The sequence below is a fragment of the Pseudopipra pipra genome, chromosome 17 (genome assembly GCF_036250125.1).
Source record: "Pseudopipra pipra isolate bDixPip1 chromosome 17, bDixPip1.hap1, whole genome shotgun sequence".
In the NCBI taxonomy this organism is placed as follows: Eukaryota; Metazoa; Chordata; class Aves; order Passeriformes; family Pipridae; genus Pseudopipra; species Pseudopipra pipra.
The window spans coordinates 13,634,044-13,650,774 of record NC_087565.1 but is presented as its reverse complement, the minus strand read 5'-3'; the positions used below and the strand labels follow the sequence as shown (position 1 = coordinate 13,650,774).

The window sequence follows — 16,731 nt, the reverse complement described above, 5'->3', positions numbered from 1 at the left end:
GGCAGGGCACGTCTCCAGGATGAAGGACCAACCACCCCCTCCCTAAGATCCTGCTTTATGGTGAACCTGCCACCGGCTGCTGCAAGAGAGGAGCCCCAAAGAGGAGATACAAGGACTCCCTGAAACAACATCTCAGCCTTGGCCATATTGATCACCGTAACTGGTCTGCTCTGGCCTCCAACCAGGAGACATGGAGACACACCATCTATAACGCTGCTGTTTCTTTTGAGAACACACGCAGGATCATTCTTGAGGAGAAAAGACAACGCAGAAAGAACCGTGTCTTGCCAACACCGCCTAAGCAAACTTTCCGCTGTGCCTTTTGCAACCGGACTTGTCTGTGTCGCATTGGCCTTTTCAGCCACCAGCGCGTTTGTATCAAGCATGGATAGAATCCTTCTCAAAGCTTCGTTCGCGAAGCCCAGCCACGATGATGAAGTGCAGAGTGACGCACTTTGGCTGAGGACTCTTCGATGAGGGACGACGAAAGGCAGGACCTGTGATGGGTAAAGGCGGCGAGCACGGCAACCCCAGCGCCTCCGTGTCACAGCGCGGGATATCCTGCCGGCCACAGTCAGACGCTCACATTAACGCTCCGCCGCGTTCCCTCCCCGCCTGACCCGCCGCGGGGCTCCGGGACTGTCCGAACGCGGCCCAAGGGCCCCTCCGTCCCGCGGCCCCTCAGCGCTCCCGCCGCCGCCCCCGCGCGTGCGCAGCGCGGGCCCGCCCCGCACACACACACACACACACACACACACACTCACACCGCGCAGGCGCGGGCGGGGCGGGCGCGCGGCGCTGATGCAAGAGCCGAGCACGGACTGACCCCCGCGGGCCCCGCAGGCCGACAGACCGACCGACAGAGCGACCAACCCACCCACCCACCCCCGGCCTCCCGCACACCCCCCGGCCGCCGACATGTCCGGCGACGAGGTAAGAACCCGCCGCACCGCCGGGGGAGCCGCGCCCGGGCCCTGCGCCGCGCCGGCGCCGCCGCCGCCATGTGGGCGCCGGGCCTGAGGCCTGAGCGGGCGCGGCCTCCGCCCCGCGCGGGGCCGGGGCGGGCCGGGGGTCCCGCCGGGACGGGCGGAGGAACCGCGGCTGTGGGAAGGGGCCGCGGGTGCTGCGGAGGCCTGGAGCTCCCCGGGTGCCGCCGGCGGCCGCCTCTGGCGGGAGGAGGCCGGGGAGGGAGGCGGAGGGCCCCGCCAGCCCTTCTCGTTGTGTTCTGTGCCCTTCTACCATGTAGCCGGTTCACTTACCCATGTCTATGGAGCTTTAAATCTTGGTCTATAACCCAGAGAACTAAACAGCTCCATCGTAACAAGCGATAACTTCACGCTTTCCGGGTCTGCTGGTGCTGGCTCGGACACACTTCCAGGGGAGCTGATTCGTTTGTCTTTGAGAAATTCTTCGGGTGTTGTAGGTGCCGTGTGTTGGCACCTTCACTGGCCTCATTTCCCTCGCTCTCGTGGCGAAAAGGCCCGTTTTACGAGTGTGAAGTGATGGGTGACTGTGTGGCCTGGGGTGCCCTGGCTGGACCCATGAGATGGGTTCATCCATGAGATGGATTCTGCTCCTGGGCTTGTGTCATCTCTCAGGTGGTGTTTCAAATACCCGCGTGGCTTGTTTCCTTCAGAGCAAAGTGAGCACCCAAGCCTTGGAGATAGGCAGGTCATAATTTGTTGTTCGTAATAAAGAAGAAAAATTATTAATAGTTTTAAAAGGAGCTGAGACTGGCTTACTCAGCTGCTTTAACATCCAGAATGAATATGCTGCGTTTCTGTGCCCCATGTGTCGTTGGAGCTGCAGTTGTGATGGCTGGGCTGTACTCTGCACTCAGCAATCCTTGCATCAGGTGCTTCCTGACTCAGGTGATCCCAGGACCATGGAGTTTATATGGAGTGCCCTGCTTTGGGTTTAGTTTAAGTGCCAGCAAGACTGTTTTTCTTGCATAATGAATTTTTTTTTGCCATTGAGGTGATTCCTGCAATCTGTAGGACAGTGAAGTTACCTCTGTGGGTTGCTTTATGTGACACATAATAGCAGGTAACACAGTTGAACCTGAAGAACTCAGAGTGACAGTTCTGTGGGAGTCTGTGTGCCTTCCCAACGTCTGGTTGTTGGGAGCGGGATAGTTTGGTATTGATGGTAAGTTGGTGAAACTTTTTGAAGCCTATAAAGTTAAGGAGAGTGAAGACGTATCGAGACAAATTGGCACCTTGAGCCGGTGTAGATGGTACAAACTTCATAGTATTGAACTGTAGCTTAACGTTTTCAGAGCTGTGAACAAATGAAGCTCCCTGGTAGGAGCACCACTGGGTGCTGCCCAGAACTGTGGCACAGCAGGGGCAGCACAGGCCTGGTTTGTGAGGGGAATCAGTCTGTTAACATCTGTTTGGTTTATTAAAGATCCTGCAATGTGTGTAATCCCACCAGAGATGGGAAAGTTCTCTAGATCCTGTATTTTTGTGAAGCTCCAGGCAATAGTGTTAGAGATTGCTGTGTTTTGAGAAAATTTAGGTGCTGATTGGTCTTAATAATTTTGCATCTCATCATAGACATAAGTCAGTGTAGTGTAAGCATTCCTGAGCTCACTTGATCAGGGCAGGGTTGCTGTTTGCTTCCCATGCCTGTGTTTTTTCAGATGAGGAAATGGGATTTATTCGTGAGAGAATCTCCAGCATTTGCCACTGTCACAGCAGTTCAGAGTAACCTTGGCTTCTGTCTTGACAGTTGCATTTGGACTGTGAATCTTTGATACTTTTTTCCCCTCTTTTCTTTCACTTGCTAATGTGTGTACATTAGGATTTTGACTGTAGGCATTTGAAATAAGGAGCAGGAACATGGAGCTGGATGTGAGAAAGAACCATTTGGTCTACAGAGGAGAAAACCCCATATGGGAATTTGGCTCTGAGAGCAGAAACAGGATGGGAATTTAAAACCTTTTTGCACAGGCAGAGCACGGATGTTTGGTGTGTTTGGACTGGGGGCTGCAGTTCAGTAAGAAACCTCCAACTTTCAACACTTCAATGGCATCATAACTAACAAAACATACTGAGTAGAGAAAAGGAACAAAGAAAGTTCTGAAACATCCAGCTCAGAGAGCCCAGACATGGAGTGCCCTGGTTGTCAGGCCAGATGATTTGTATCGTGACTTGTTTAAGCCTGTGTGACCTAAGGCTCTGCCCTTGATGAACAAAACATTTCAGGCACAGGCCTCCTCTTCCTCCTCGGGTTGTGGGGCCTTACATCACTTTCCTGTGAGCAGGTGGCATGTTATGAGTAAGTCTTGGGTTTGCAGAAGCTTGGCTTGCCCTGGCTGGGGTGGCCCCTCAGAGCAGTGCCCTGCCCAAGGCCAGTGCCTGTTTTTAGTGCTGGAAAGCCACTCTCCTGCATCCAGGAGTTGTCCTTGAGTGTTGACTGCAGTTTAGTGTGGTTGGGCTGAAGTCACAGCCTGTCTCTGCAGACACAAGAGATCCTTTGTGGTGGTTCAGAGTGAGAGGTGTCTTTCCCCTCACAAAGGGAAGAGTGATCTGAGTTTCCTTCTTAGAAACTCTTACGTCTGATCTTATGTTTGCTTCACATGAGGAAATAAAAACCTCTTCAGTCTTGCAAAGCATCTTCATGGAAATGAGTCAGGCATTGTGCCTGTTCCCAAAGCTGTGGACTCTGCTGCTGGAGCAGCTTTCCTTGTGTCCCAGCAGGCTGGGGAGGTTACAGACAGTGTAACCAGTTGGACATACTCTGTGATTTCTGTGCATTACAAGAGCATGATTCACAGCAGTGTCTGAGGAAGCATCAGAGGAAAGCCCTCTGGCAGAACTCTTTAGAAGATCCTTCTAGCACAGTGTGTGCAACTAAAGACACGCTTGAGCAGTGTGAAAGCCTCAGTGTGCCAAATATGTGGACACTTTTGGGATGCTGTGCTTCAGAAACCCCTGTGTGCAGTTTACTGCCTTTAGTAGAGCCTTTATGAAACATGTACTTTGCAGAAAATTGGAAGAATATCACAAGAATGTCTTGTGGAGGAGAATGAGAAGTGCAAGGAAAAAATGGTTTTGTGGGGAGAGGGAAAGCACCAGACTTGCAGGGTGTAACTGAAGTCAGAGAGCTGCTCTTTGGTGAAGTGCACCCTCACTTTCCTGAGTGAGGCTGTTCGTGATGCTGAATTGGAACTCTGTGAGAACACTCTTCCATTACTAGATGAGAAGAACACTGGAGAAAATCTCACTGAGTGTCTAAAATTGTAGTGTTAAATCCATACTCTGGGGTGACTGTATGGGCAGGTGTGAGTAACAGAGCTGGCCAACAGCTGATGTCACCTTGCACTGAGATGACAAAACTAAGAAGCATTAATGTGTTACATTAATTAAAGCATTAATGGAAAACTGGAGAGCTGGTGTGTAAAACACCTCAGGTCTGCAGATGATGAATAGGTTAAAAGTGAATCTCTGAGGTCAGTGCCTTCCTCACAGTCAGACTAGGGGAATTAAGCTGCTTTGCTGGCTAAAGAGCTCATTAACAGCTTTTAATCCCTTGGTGTCTGAGGTTCAGTCTCTCCCCCGGGGGGAAGAGCTCAGACCTTTGCCATTTCATGGTGTTGGAGCTGAGGCAGGTCTGTGTCACCAGCCCCTTGTAGGTTTGCCTCTAGTCCAGAGTGTCCTTGTCAAGGGAGTTGTTGCCAGATCCTGCCTTTAATAAATCTGGAAGTTAACGTGTCTCCCAAGTGGAAGTGACTCCTGATCAGACTCTGTGCTTCAGTGATGCTGAGTGTGCACAGTCTTAGTGCAAAACTGGAGTCCAGAATGGTAATAAAATGGAGAAGGAGCTGGTAGCCAGGCTGTCAAAGAGTCACAGCTTTCATGGATTTTCAGCTGAACTCATAACTAGATAATACTAATTACTGGATGGCAGGAAACTTGGACTACAGGAAAAGCAGCTGAAGCTGGAAACTGTCAAGCAGGTCTTCCCTTGCAACTGCTAAACAGTTGAGATTGAAGGCAAGGAACAGTTTGGGAAATGAGGGGATGGTGAGAGAAACTTCCAGGTGTTCTAAATATGAAGTGACAGGTGATTATTGTGCAACTAAGGAACTCTTTGACTTTTCCAGATGATTTTTGACCCTACTATGAGCAAGAAGAAGAAGAAAAAGAAGAAGCCCTTTATGCTGGATGAGGAAGGAGGAGGAGATACACAAACAGAGGAGACTCAGCAATCAGAAACAAAGGAAGTTGAACCAGAGCCAACAGAAGACAAAGACGTGGAAGCAGATGAAGAAGACAGCAGGAAGAAAGGTAAGATGAACCCTCCACAGTGGCATTTTGAGACTACAAGCCTTGGCATCCCAGGGTGTAATTGCAGAGCCCTGGATTGTTCTCAGTGATCTCTGCTGCCTGTTCAGAGGGCACATTTCCCTCCTGCTTGAAATCACGTTCACAGACATCCACCAAGATCCCAGTACTTCTGTAATTTCCATTTTCTTTTTGTGTGAGGCAATGAAAGGAGACTCTCCAAAAGAGTGAGGGTGAAGTTTCACATGTTCCACATGCAGTAATTCCATAATTACGGTTCTTTTTCATTGGAATGATTAAGCAATAGTGTGAATAACAGAAACATGGTTTAAAAGGTTTCTAGTTTTTTTGATAAGTGTGAGTGTGATAACTGGAGCGTTCTTTGGAATCTTTCAGGAAATAAGTATGTGATTGTGTATATAAGCTTACTTTTTAAATTGTGTATAAAGCTTACTTTTTAAATTGAGGCCAATGGCATTTCAAGATGACCTGATTGAGGGGGTTCTGTTCACTTAAATCCAGTTTGTTGGTAAAATTGGCTCCTGCTGAAGACCAGAGAAACTATACCTTCCTCCTACAGTTTTCTTCTTATTTTTATCAAGCATCTGTAATGACAAAAGTGACTTAATTTCTCTTGTACAATAAAAAGAAAGATTAAACACTTAAAAATCAGAAGATACAGTTAGAAGGTGCAGAAACTGAAACAGTACTGAGGTATTTTGGGTCAGAGGGGAACAATCTCTTATAAACCTGGAGGATATCCATAGAGATCATTACTCATGTCTTACTGGAATGTTTTGAAGATTTGGATATAAATTAGAAACTTTAAGTTCTGAACTGTTTCTTCAGTTATACTGTTTTAATCAATCTTTTGGGTTTTTTTAGATACAACAGATGACTTGGATGACTTAAACTTCTTCAATCAAAAGAAAAAGAAGAAAAAAACAAAAAAGATATTTGATATAGATGAAGCAGAAGAAGGTGTAAAGGTTTGTTTGCATAACTAGGCCATCCTGACTATGGTGAAAATTTTCTTGCTTTCTTTTTCTTGGGCTTGGCAGTGCAGGGGTTGTTTCAAATCTGTTGTTGTGTCCATGCTGAAACTTTACATATCTTTCACATGCAGCAGGTTCTGATGAACACGTTGCTCAAAACCTGACTGCTCTGCACAATCAGCAGTAGTTCTGCAATCTGCAGTAAGGGCTGATTTGCCTCCAGGTTAATTGTCTTTTGGGGTTAGAGAAGTAAATGGCTGTCAGAAGCCATGCACAGAACAGTCCTCTAAAGGCCAGCCCTGCAAATGAAGTGCACACACCTGCCAAGAACTCTGTTTTCCCTCTGGTGTTGTCTTTAGGAAGGATTGGCTCCTGTGCCATGTTCCAGAAGGTGTAGGAGATATTTTTACTCTTCTGGAGTTTTATTCCGAGCGGTGGTTTTGTATCACATGTCACTGGCAAGCCCAGAGAGGACAGAGAAATGTTATGCTACATGTAAACCTCCACTTCAGATTCTGCCCTTTGGGGAAGGAAATGTCCTTCTGATCTGCCCCAGACAGACAAAACACTTGCTCTGTGTTCTCCCCACGTGCAGGACTGTGGTAATAAGCTGGGGTAACTGCAGGAAGCACAGCTTTCCCTGCTGGGGAGGGTGTTTAGTTCCCTTATGCCCTCAAATGGCTGTTGCCTTTGAGTATAGCATGACCTTGTCCTTGAAGTCAGACCAGAGGGTAAAAATCTGGCCCTGCTTGTGGTAGGAGTGCAGGACTCTCTTCAACATCCTTAATTCCACTGTTCCCTGTTGAGCTCCAGGGCTGTGGTGGGTGTTACCAGTACCCACCTCGTACAGTGTGCCCCTCGTGGGGTTTGTGATGCTGTGCAGTGGGGATTGGTGTTTAATGCTCTAAACTGTAGTCCTGCTTCTTTGCAGGAATTGAAAATTGAAGGAGATGTGCCAGAGGCAGTAGAACCTGAAGATGACCTTGATATCATGCTGGGCAATAAAAAGAAGAAAAAGAAGAATGTGAAGTTTCCAGATGAAGATGAGATAATGGAGAAGGATGAAGGTAGAAGTATAACCTAGCTCAGTGAGGTGCTGAAAGGGAAATGTAGTCCATCTTGTAGGTGAATAAGTTCTGTTCAAGTGCCTTTTTTGTTCCAAAAGTCACTTTACTACCTTTATTATTATATTTATCAGAAAAACGTCCTGTATGAATTTCCCGTTAGTGCTGGTGTCCCTTGTAGACAGAGAGGACTTGAGTCCACACCTCAGTGGAATCTTCTTTGATGTCCCTTTTAGAAATGCTGTAAGCATGAAGTTAAACAATGTTTCTTTTTTTTAATGAATCCCCAAAACCTTCCTTTACAGCATTTGAGGATGAAGACAGCAAAAAAGATGATGGAATTTCTTTTAGCCTTCAGTCAGGACCTGCGTGGGCAGGCTCGGAAAGGGACTACACATATGATGAGGTAACGTTCCAGAGGCTTCTAAAAAACATTGTCCATGTTCATCTGCATCAGTAGAGCCTTATCTTGCCTATTTTTAACCTAAAGGACTTGTATTCAGAGGGTCAGGAACAGAAAAACATCAGTGTTCTGTCACAGTTAATTATCACAGGGGGCAGTATTGGTGATAGTTCAGACACCTCTGCAGGGGGGCTGGGGTGCTGGTCATTGTGAAGCAAACCCTGGGGGAAACAGTGTTTAGATTTTGCATTTATCAGAGCATCTGAAGTGTGTCAGTTTTGCATTTATCAGAGCATCCGAAGTGTGTTAGTTTTGCATTTATCAGAGCATCCGAAGTGTGTTAGTTTTGCATTTATCAGAGCATCTGAAGTGTGTTAGTTTTGCATTTATCAGAGCATCTGAAGTGTGTCAGTTTTGCATTTATCAGAGCATCTGAAGTGTGTTCCAGAGCACATGAGGAAATGCTGGTGGGCAAAGACAGCATGATACTCACTGTGGATGCTGGTTCAGGTGTTTTTGGAAGTGAGGGGCTCACCTGAGAAATCCAAGCTGCTCATGGTTGTGAATCCCTTCTCTTGCAGCTGCTCAATAGAGTTTTTAACATCATGCGGGAAAAAAACCCGGACATGGTGGCTGGAGAAAAACGGAAATTTGTCATGAAGCCTCCCCAGGTTGTGAGAGTAGGGACCAAGAAAACATCTTTTGTCAACTTCACAGATATCTGCAAATTGTAAGTGTGCTCTTTGGACTTCCCAAGAATAGCAGATGGATTCTGTGCTCGTGGCTGGGGTGTTGAAGGGATGTTTTCTGGCAAATCAGAAGCTATTTTAGTCATTACCTCTCCATCCCTCTGGGAGAAGATATTTATGAAAATGATTTATTGAGATAATTTCTTATTTTATACTTAAATTAGGACAGTGGCAGGGCTACTACATGGGCCTCTTGGACCGAAACTTTGGGAGTTCATTGACCTTTATCAAGTCCAGTCACCAGTGATATTTATTTGCAAGTGTTGAGCAGGAGGGTGGGGAAAGTTCTTTCTAATTTGAGCTGACTACAAATACTGTTCTCTTGGTAAATGGTCTGGAGTCCAGTAATGTTTTCCCACTGTTTTCTGCAGTGCTTTCTATGTCTTAATTATGTCTTGTGAAGGCAATTCTGTTCTTTGTGAGCACTTCTGGGAATGCAGCTCTGATTGGTTCCATGTGTGTGCCAGAGAACAGTCCTGCTGAAATCCCACTGAGGGTCTGGGCACTGTACTAAAAGGGATTTTTAATGGTAGCTACTGGCATTTTTTTCAGGGGATGGGAGAGTAAGAATGGAAAATCTCAAATAGAAAACTTATTTTCAATAGTCACTGTAATTGTGAGTTTGGTTTGGGGGGAATGGTGGAGGGTTTTTTGTGTGGACTGGTCAGGTTTCTTGTGTCCTTGGCCACTGTCTTTGGTGCAGACCCTCTGGCACTGCCCCCTTTTAGACTTGGTAATTTTTCCCCTGCCATTCCTGTATAAATACCAGATTTCTTGGAAGGGGAAGGCTAAACATACTGTTCCTTTGTTTTTAGATTACATCGTCAGCCCAAACATCTCCTGGCATTTTTGTTGGCAGAGTTGGGTACAAGGTAAGGCTGCTGGGCTGTGTTTTAGAGTGATACATAACAAATGCCCATTTGATTGGGCTTTGGAGTCTCTTGTGCTCCAGATGACTTAAAAAATTAGAAACCAGAATGTGACAAAACATTCCATTTACTACATTAGAATGTTTAGAAGATGATCTTATTACTCAGATTACACCTTACTAGAGAGCTGTGTTAATTCTCAGCTCGAAGTTCTTCTGATTAGGAACCTTAACTGTGCTGGAGTTTGCTTTTGCTTGGGCAAAACTTCCTGCAGGATTTTAAATGCCTTCAGAATTCTGCATTTTTTTCCCCCAAAGCAACTCAGTCTTACTCTTCCCTTGAAGAACACAGTTACCTCTCTTCGTGTTCATGACTTGTTTTAACACTTCACATCTTCTGCAAATCAACCCATTGATTTTTTTTTTTCTTTTAAATTAGTGGCTCAATAGATGGTAACAACCAGCTTGTAATCAAAGGAAGATTCCAGCAAAAACAGATAGAAAATGTCTTGAGAAGATATATCAGTAAGTAGAACTCCCTTTGCCACTACAGATTTCTCTCAGACCCGTGTGTGTGGGCACAGTGGACAGTCTGGGCTAACCAGCCACAACTTTATGCAATATGGAATAATTTATGAAATAGTTCAAATACTGGTGGCTCTGCCAGGGTTACAGTAACCACATATGTCATACCCCGTCATGCATTAAAGCATGCCAAGGAAAACAGTGAGAGCATTTGAGAACTGCTTGTTTTCATTTCTTGGCTGTGATGAGGACTATGGCAATCAACAGTAATTGTTAATTTTAAAGTCTGTTGTACACATTAATTAGCAGATGCAGTGTGTGTGTCACTGCTGGGCAGAAGACTCATGTCCACATTACATGTAACAAAATATTTAGTGCTGTGCCTGCCCCAGAGTTGCTGACACCTGGGAATGCTGAGGGAACAACAGTGGGAAGCTTTAACTGGTTATTATTTTGAAAATCCCAGTGTCAGTGTGATGCCTTAGAACACATGTAGATTTTAGCACAGCTTTTTAGCACTTTAGAACCTTTAGGTAAACACCCTTTGTACCAAATTTTTGAAATATTGTTTAATATTTCTTGTCAAGGATTTCAATAGAGATTTTCAGCAAGGCAGAGAACATCTTATTTGTAGAGAATGTACCTAGAAAGGACACAATGCTTGATATAACCTAGTCAAAACTACTCAGAGAGGACCCAGAGGCCTTGACATTGGTCCAAGCAGAGGATCATGATGAAGATGAAGGTGGGGGGAAGGAGTGGTCTTTTGAGACCCCTGACCCAACTCAGGAGGTGTTGCCTGAGGGAGGTCCCATGGGATGGACTGTTTGGGAACTGGGTGTAACCTGTGATGTGATGATTAAATGTTATAAGCAGCTTGTGTTCTAAAATTGTGAGGCCTCTGCTGTGTGGGGGGCACTATGTATGTTGTGCCCTTAAAAAACTGCTCTTTACCTCCCTATATTTAAAATTGTCCAGAGAATGTTTTCTTCAATCTTAGGTAACAAGTCCATAATGAAACCTCATCTTTATTAACCTGGGAACTGGGGGGCAATTTTTAGGATTTCATAGTAAGCCCTTCTGAGTTAGCAGGTGCATTTTGACAGTGTCCCGGGCCTAAACTCTCAAGAAGTGATGACTTCACGTGCCTGATGTTTAACTGCCCCTGTGTTCCTCCCCTCAGAGGAGTATGTCACCTGCCACACGTGTCGCTCCCCGGACACCATCCTGCAGAAGGACACCAGGTTATACTTCCTGCAGTGCGAGACCTGCCACTCCCGCTGCTCCGTCGCCAGCATCAAAACAGGCTTCCAGGCTGTCACAGGCAAGAGAGCCCAGCTCCGTGCCAAAGCTAATTAGTCTGCTAATCACCACTGGATTGTGCACAGTGTTCTGGGGAGGTGGCACTGGACAGGTTTCCAGGAGCGGATTGACCGGTGCGTTAAAACGAGATTGTAAAAACCACGAGAAATTTGGCTTTTGGTTGGTTGGGCTGTGAAACCCTTGCAAGATGCAGATCCTCAAGCTGTTCACATACATTTGCTCATTGAATATATTTTACCAACTGTAAGGAACGTGATGGGAAAGGAGGTGCTTTTTAATCCGTTCAGACTTGTGTAAAAGACGAGATAAATTAAAGATCCTATAACAGTGAGTGTCTTGGATTTGGATTCTTCCTTCAGTTTCCTCTCTCACGCTGGTGGGAACGGTTGGTGTGTTGTTCTGCAGATCATGTCACTGAACTATGTCCGAGACCCAGAATGAAGATTAAGGTAGAGGTTATTTTGCTTTTCCCTAACAAGCTGATTTTTAGTTAGGCTGTCATTAAACAGAGAAACCAGTCCCAGAGTCACAGGGCTGTGCCAGCATGAGACCTGCTTGTGCTTTTACACCCTTGGGTGCACAGACAGGGACAGCAGGACTTGTTGGTACTGCTGCCTTAGGCAAAAAGTAGCTCTGAGAGACTTCAGACACCAGATTGATGCTGAATCTTAACACAGAATCAGTAAACTGTACTGTAAGTTTTCATAGTGTCATAGTACTAAAGTTTGCAATTTCTAATAGAGAAATGTTTATATTTCTGAAGTCCTGCACTCTTCATCACTTTAAAATGAATCTAAATGCAGCAAAAAAAACAAAAGTAGGTCTAAATGTCATTGTGTGCTGGCTGCGACCCAGTCTTCTATAAATCTTGAATTTACAGAAGATGCTGCCAAGTAGTTTGAGTTCCAAATTAACACATTTTGCTTCGGGATCATCCTGAGCACTTCCCTCTGCTCACAGTCTGTCAGGAATCTCGAGGGGACACACTCAGTGCTGTCCCTGCTGGTCTTCCCAGTCAAGCACAAAGATGCACAGGGGGAGTGAAGTCCCTCCTGGGGACCTTAAGGGGGGTCAGTTGTCACTTGATTGCCAAAGTGCCCCAGGGTGAGGGGAAGGTGTCACAGCACCCACCCCTGCAGGTGAGCACAGCAGCCTCCTCCCCAGGGAAAGTGCTCATTCTGGATGCAATTCCTCCAAAATCAGGAACTTGAAAGGTTTGTACTAAGTTGTAACCTTTGTTAATACAGAGCACAGCCTTGCTGGGAAGTCACTCGCTGTTTGCAAACTGGACAGCACTGTAAGGCAAGAATCAAGGTTTTATGGTTGGTTTCTTTAAAAACATTTTGAATTTCAAGTGAGCTATAACAATGTTGGATGTATCTTAAAGTGAATAAAGCCAGGATCAGTGCCTCTTGTAACATTATTGTTGTATTCTTGTTTCTTCCTCTTGTTTCTACTCCTCCTGCTGGGAGTAACACCTTCTGGAGAAGTGCTAGTTGCCTTTTTGTTTTGGTGAATTGCTGTTGGGACACACTAAAATAGCTGAAGAAAAATGATACTTTCTGTTTCTACTAACTGGCTTTTCCCTGGGTCAAATACCTTTAACATACTTAAATACAGTGTGGCTGCTGTATTTTAGTGCATTAAATACAAAGTTTGATTTCAGTATAATTGGATCAACAAATCCAAGTTAATAAAGGAATAAATAATTGTTCAAACCTCCTACTTTTGAGCTCTGGCTTGCAAGGAGAGCTTTATAGGTGTATTTTATAGATGGGTTTTGAGACTGTGAAATCCTGGTGGCTAATGTTGGAGTGCAACATCTTGAGTGGAGGCTCTGGAATAACCTCAGTGATGCAGGAAAAGTCATTTCCAGGAGCAGATACCAGTTGGGTTTCATTTTTTTTTAGAAAAAACTCCTTTCAGTGTGTCCATTCCAAAAGTGGTGTATGAACACAAATGCCTCTTGCTGCCCGTAAGGCTGATGTGAGCTTGGAGTGTGGAGGCAAAAAGAGGAGTTTCTGCTTGGGCTGGCTCTGAGAAAGCAGCTTAAGGAGGGGGTTGTCAGGAGGGGGTGGCTGTGTCTGCCCCAGCTCTGCCTGCAGGCATCTTTTGGGAGGCAGACAGAGCTGTGCTTCCCCATGGTTGTTTTCTCTGAGCTGGAAATTGGCTGTAAGGAGATGTGGGAGGCAGATTTTAGGTACTGGGGAGCAGGATGGAGTCCCTGTGGGAACAAAGGGCTGGGCTGGTTCTCTCCATGGCTTCTGCCCTGCCCAGCTCTCCTTCACCTTACCCAGTTAGTCTGAGCTCTTGTAGGTCTGTTCCAGCAGCAAAGGTGAAACATCTTCCAGCCAGGACAGAGGAATCTGAGTCTTGTCTCTGGATTTCCTGGGAGAACTTAACAAAAGAAGTTGTGCTGTGGTCAGGCAGCCTGAAGTTTTGATACTCTTCAAAGAATAATCTCTTTACAACCCCCTTCTGCCAGGTAAATGCTTTTGTCTCTGCTGTGGAGTCAGAGGGTTGTGACTCAGAGGGTTGGGGGCCTTGCTCAGGGCACTGGAACAACCCAACCTCTCCTGGCCTGTTCAGCACAACCAGTGGGATCAGCTGCCCTCATGTGCTTCTGTCCCGCTGAAATAACTGCTGGGTGTCACCAGAGTAAGGGAGAATGAGCTCTTTTGCTGGAAGCTTCTGGCCAGAACAAGGATTTAATCAACTTCTATAACCAGAAATGGTGTAAAGGAGGAGCAGTTTCTAAAATGTTTCCATTGAGGGCGGGGCATTCCCGGTCATTCCCAGGCATTGTGTGCTGTGTCCTCCAGGCAGGGACACCACACCCCGGGATCCCTGGGTTGTGTCAGCCGGGGGGCAGCTTGTCAGGGAGGTTTGGGCACCCGGGAATGTAAGCAAGGAGAAGAGAAAGCAGCTTTTCCAAGCTGCTGCAAACAGGACAGGGTTAGTCAGGAATTGCAGGGGGTTTGTGCTGTAATCAGGTGAAAGTGCCTGTGATGGTGTCTGGTGAGGGAGGGACAGAGATAGAAACAGCAGGAAAGCTCTGAAAGTCCAGAAAAAAGGAAGTTGAGTGTGATTCTGGCAGCTAAAGATCGTTAGAACTTACCTGTTAATCTTTCCCATAACATTTCTCCAGCTCTCTGTTCTGCCCCTTGCTCAGTTTTATCCTAGAGGTTTATTCCAGATCACTGGAAGAGCATCCAAGGAAGTGAGAGGCCAAGCTTTGAGACACAATTGAAAGCAGATGTTGAACAGAAGACAGCAGCTGCACAAGAACTACCAGTTCAGCTTCAGCCTGGACAGACAGCAAACTGCAAAGCCACATCAGCTTCCAAGAGAATTGTTTGCTTTTCTGTTCCTGAGTTGTTCTTGCCGTGGTGAAGGGCAGTGCTTGTTGTCTGTGGAGCAGATTACCTGGGTCAGAGACAGTGGGGAGGTATCAGGACAAGCCTGTACCCCTGAAAGCCTTCCTTGGTTTTTCCAGCAGTGCCAAGGGATCTGCAGAGGCTTGTATTCCCACAAAGTTCATGGGGATCCAAAACTGGGCTTGGTTGGACCTGTCTGGCTCTGCCCTCATATACAGAGACATTTTGGCACTTCCCCTGTGTCACAGCTCACTCTAGTTCCAGCTGTCTGCCCACCTTGGAAGGGCTCTTCTCAAGAGGCTCTAATTTGGGCTGAAAGGATTTTGGATGAGCCGCAAAATCCCATGGCAGGGAAGGGAGCACAGCTCCAGGTGTCCTTTCCCTCAGGTGCAGAGAGCTGAGGGAGCAGAAGGGTTGCTCTGAGCCTCGTGATAGGAGAAGGGAAAAGGCTTTTTTGAAAGAAGATATTACTTGAAGTATCTTCCTCCTAAAGAGAAACATCTTTCCCCAAGACAAACAGCTTCAAGGGCTGTTGCTGATCTTTAACATGCACTATTCCATCTGTACAAGCCTTTGGATTAGAGGGACCTCACCCAGCTCCAGCTCCTTGGCTAAGAAATCTGGTGGGTTTAGCTCTTTGCTTATTTTAGCTGTTTTATTATTCATTATTATTAATTATTTCAGCTTTTTCATTATTTTAACTATTCCAAAGGTGAAGACAGGGAAGTGCCTCCAGAGGCAATTCAGCCAGTCTTGGTTTTTTCAGAAAGAGCTTGGGGAGACACTGCTTTTGCTGTAGGTGTGTGACCATAGATGAATATAGATAAGCTCTATGTACATATTCACACAGGTCTCATACACATATACACTGTCCATTCTCATCTATTCTGTGTAAAACCATGGCTGAGCCTGTGCTGTCAGTCTCTGTCCCAAGCCCAAGGGAGCAGCCACAGAAGTAGAAATTCCAGCTGGCCCTGGAAACAGGTTCCTGCCTGATAAACTGATAAAATCGGCCTTTCCTTGCAGGAATAGAAATACTTTCTCCTTTCCCTTCTGCTTGTGTCTCTAAGACCAGGCCCACTCCTTAATGTTCATCCTTTTTGCACACTGCAAACAAGGGCAGAATTCTGAGATAACACAGTCATCCCTTTCCATCTGGGTTAGGAGGCATTTTTCAGTGGAATACCCAGCAGAAATGTGTGGAACCTCCCTCCCTCTTCAGCCTCTTGCATCGTCCTCAGTGGCTCTCTGGGCTCACAGAGGTTTTGGGGTTTGTAACAGAGGCAGCTTCCTTAATTCTCCGTCCTGCAGTAAAGCAAATTAGTTTTAAAACCTCTGTTTTAAAACTAATTACTCCAGCCCTGCTTTGGGTAATTATCCCATTGTTTCCATGCATTTCTCTCTCCCATGTGGAAGCATTTCACTGGGGGTGGAGCAGGACCTTGTGATTGTCACCAGTGTCAGGTGACATGGCTGGATCACAGAATCCCAAAATGGTTTGGGTTGGAAGGGACCTTAAGGATCATCCAATTCCACCCCTGCCATGGGCAGGGACACCTTCCACCAGCCCAGGTTGCTCCAAGCCCCATCCAACCTGGCCTTGGACACTTCCAGGGATCCAGGGGCAGCCACAGCTTCTCTGGGCAACCTGTGCCAGGGCCTCCCCACCCTCCCAGGGAAGGATTTCTTCCCAATATCCCACCTAACCCTGCCCTCTGGCAGTGGGAAGCCATTCCCCCGTGTCATAGAATCACAGAATCAGCTGGGTTGGAAGGGACCTCCGAGATCATCAAGTCCAACCCTTATCCAACCCCACCGTGGTTCCCAGCCCATGGCACTGATGCCACATCCAGTCTGTCCTTAAACACCTCCAGGGATGGAGAATCCACCCCCTCCCTGGGCAGCCCATTCCAATGGCTGAGCACTCTCTCTGGAAAAAATTGCTTCCTAATGTCCAACCTAAACCTGCCCTGTGTCCTGTCACTCCAGGCCCATGTCCAAGGTCCCTCTCCAGTTTTCTTGTAGGATCTTGGTGCTTCTAACATGGCTTTACAGTCCTCTGCTGATATTAATTTTCATTTTGAAAGGAAAAGGGAGATTTCTTGCCTTCGTTACAGGGAGAGCAGTCAGATGTGA

The 16,731-nt window shown here is 46.5% G+C and overlaps 1 protein-coding gene across 1 annotated transcript; it reads left to right on the top strand.

The window, feature by feature from the left end:
• Window positions 1–756: 756 nt before the first annotated feature.
• On the top strand, window positions 757–11,549 carry EIF2S2 (eukaryotic translation initiation factor 2 subunit beta). Its single transcript, XM_064674292.1, has 9 exons — window positions 757–933; window positions 5,111–5,294; window positions 6,177–6,280; window positions 7,218–7,353; window positions 7,656–7,756; window positions 8,335–8,483; window positions 9,318–9,374; window positions 9,810–9,895; window positions 11,079–11,549. The coding sequence occupies exons 1-9, from the start codon at window positions 919–921 to the stop codon at window positions 11,252–11,254; spliced, it is 1,008 nt and encodes a 335-aa protein (XP_064530362.1). The 5' UTR covers window positions 757–918; the 3' UTR covers window positions 11,255–11,549.
• Window positions 11,550–16,731: the final 5,182 nt, after the last annotated feature.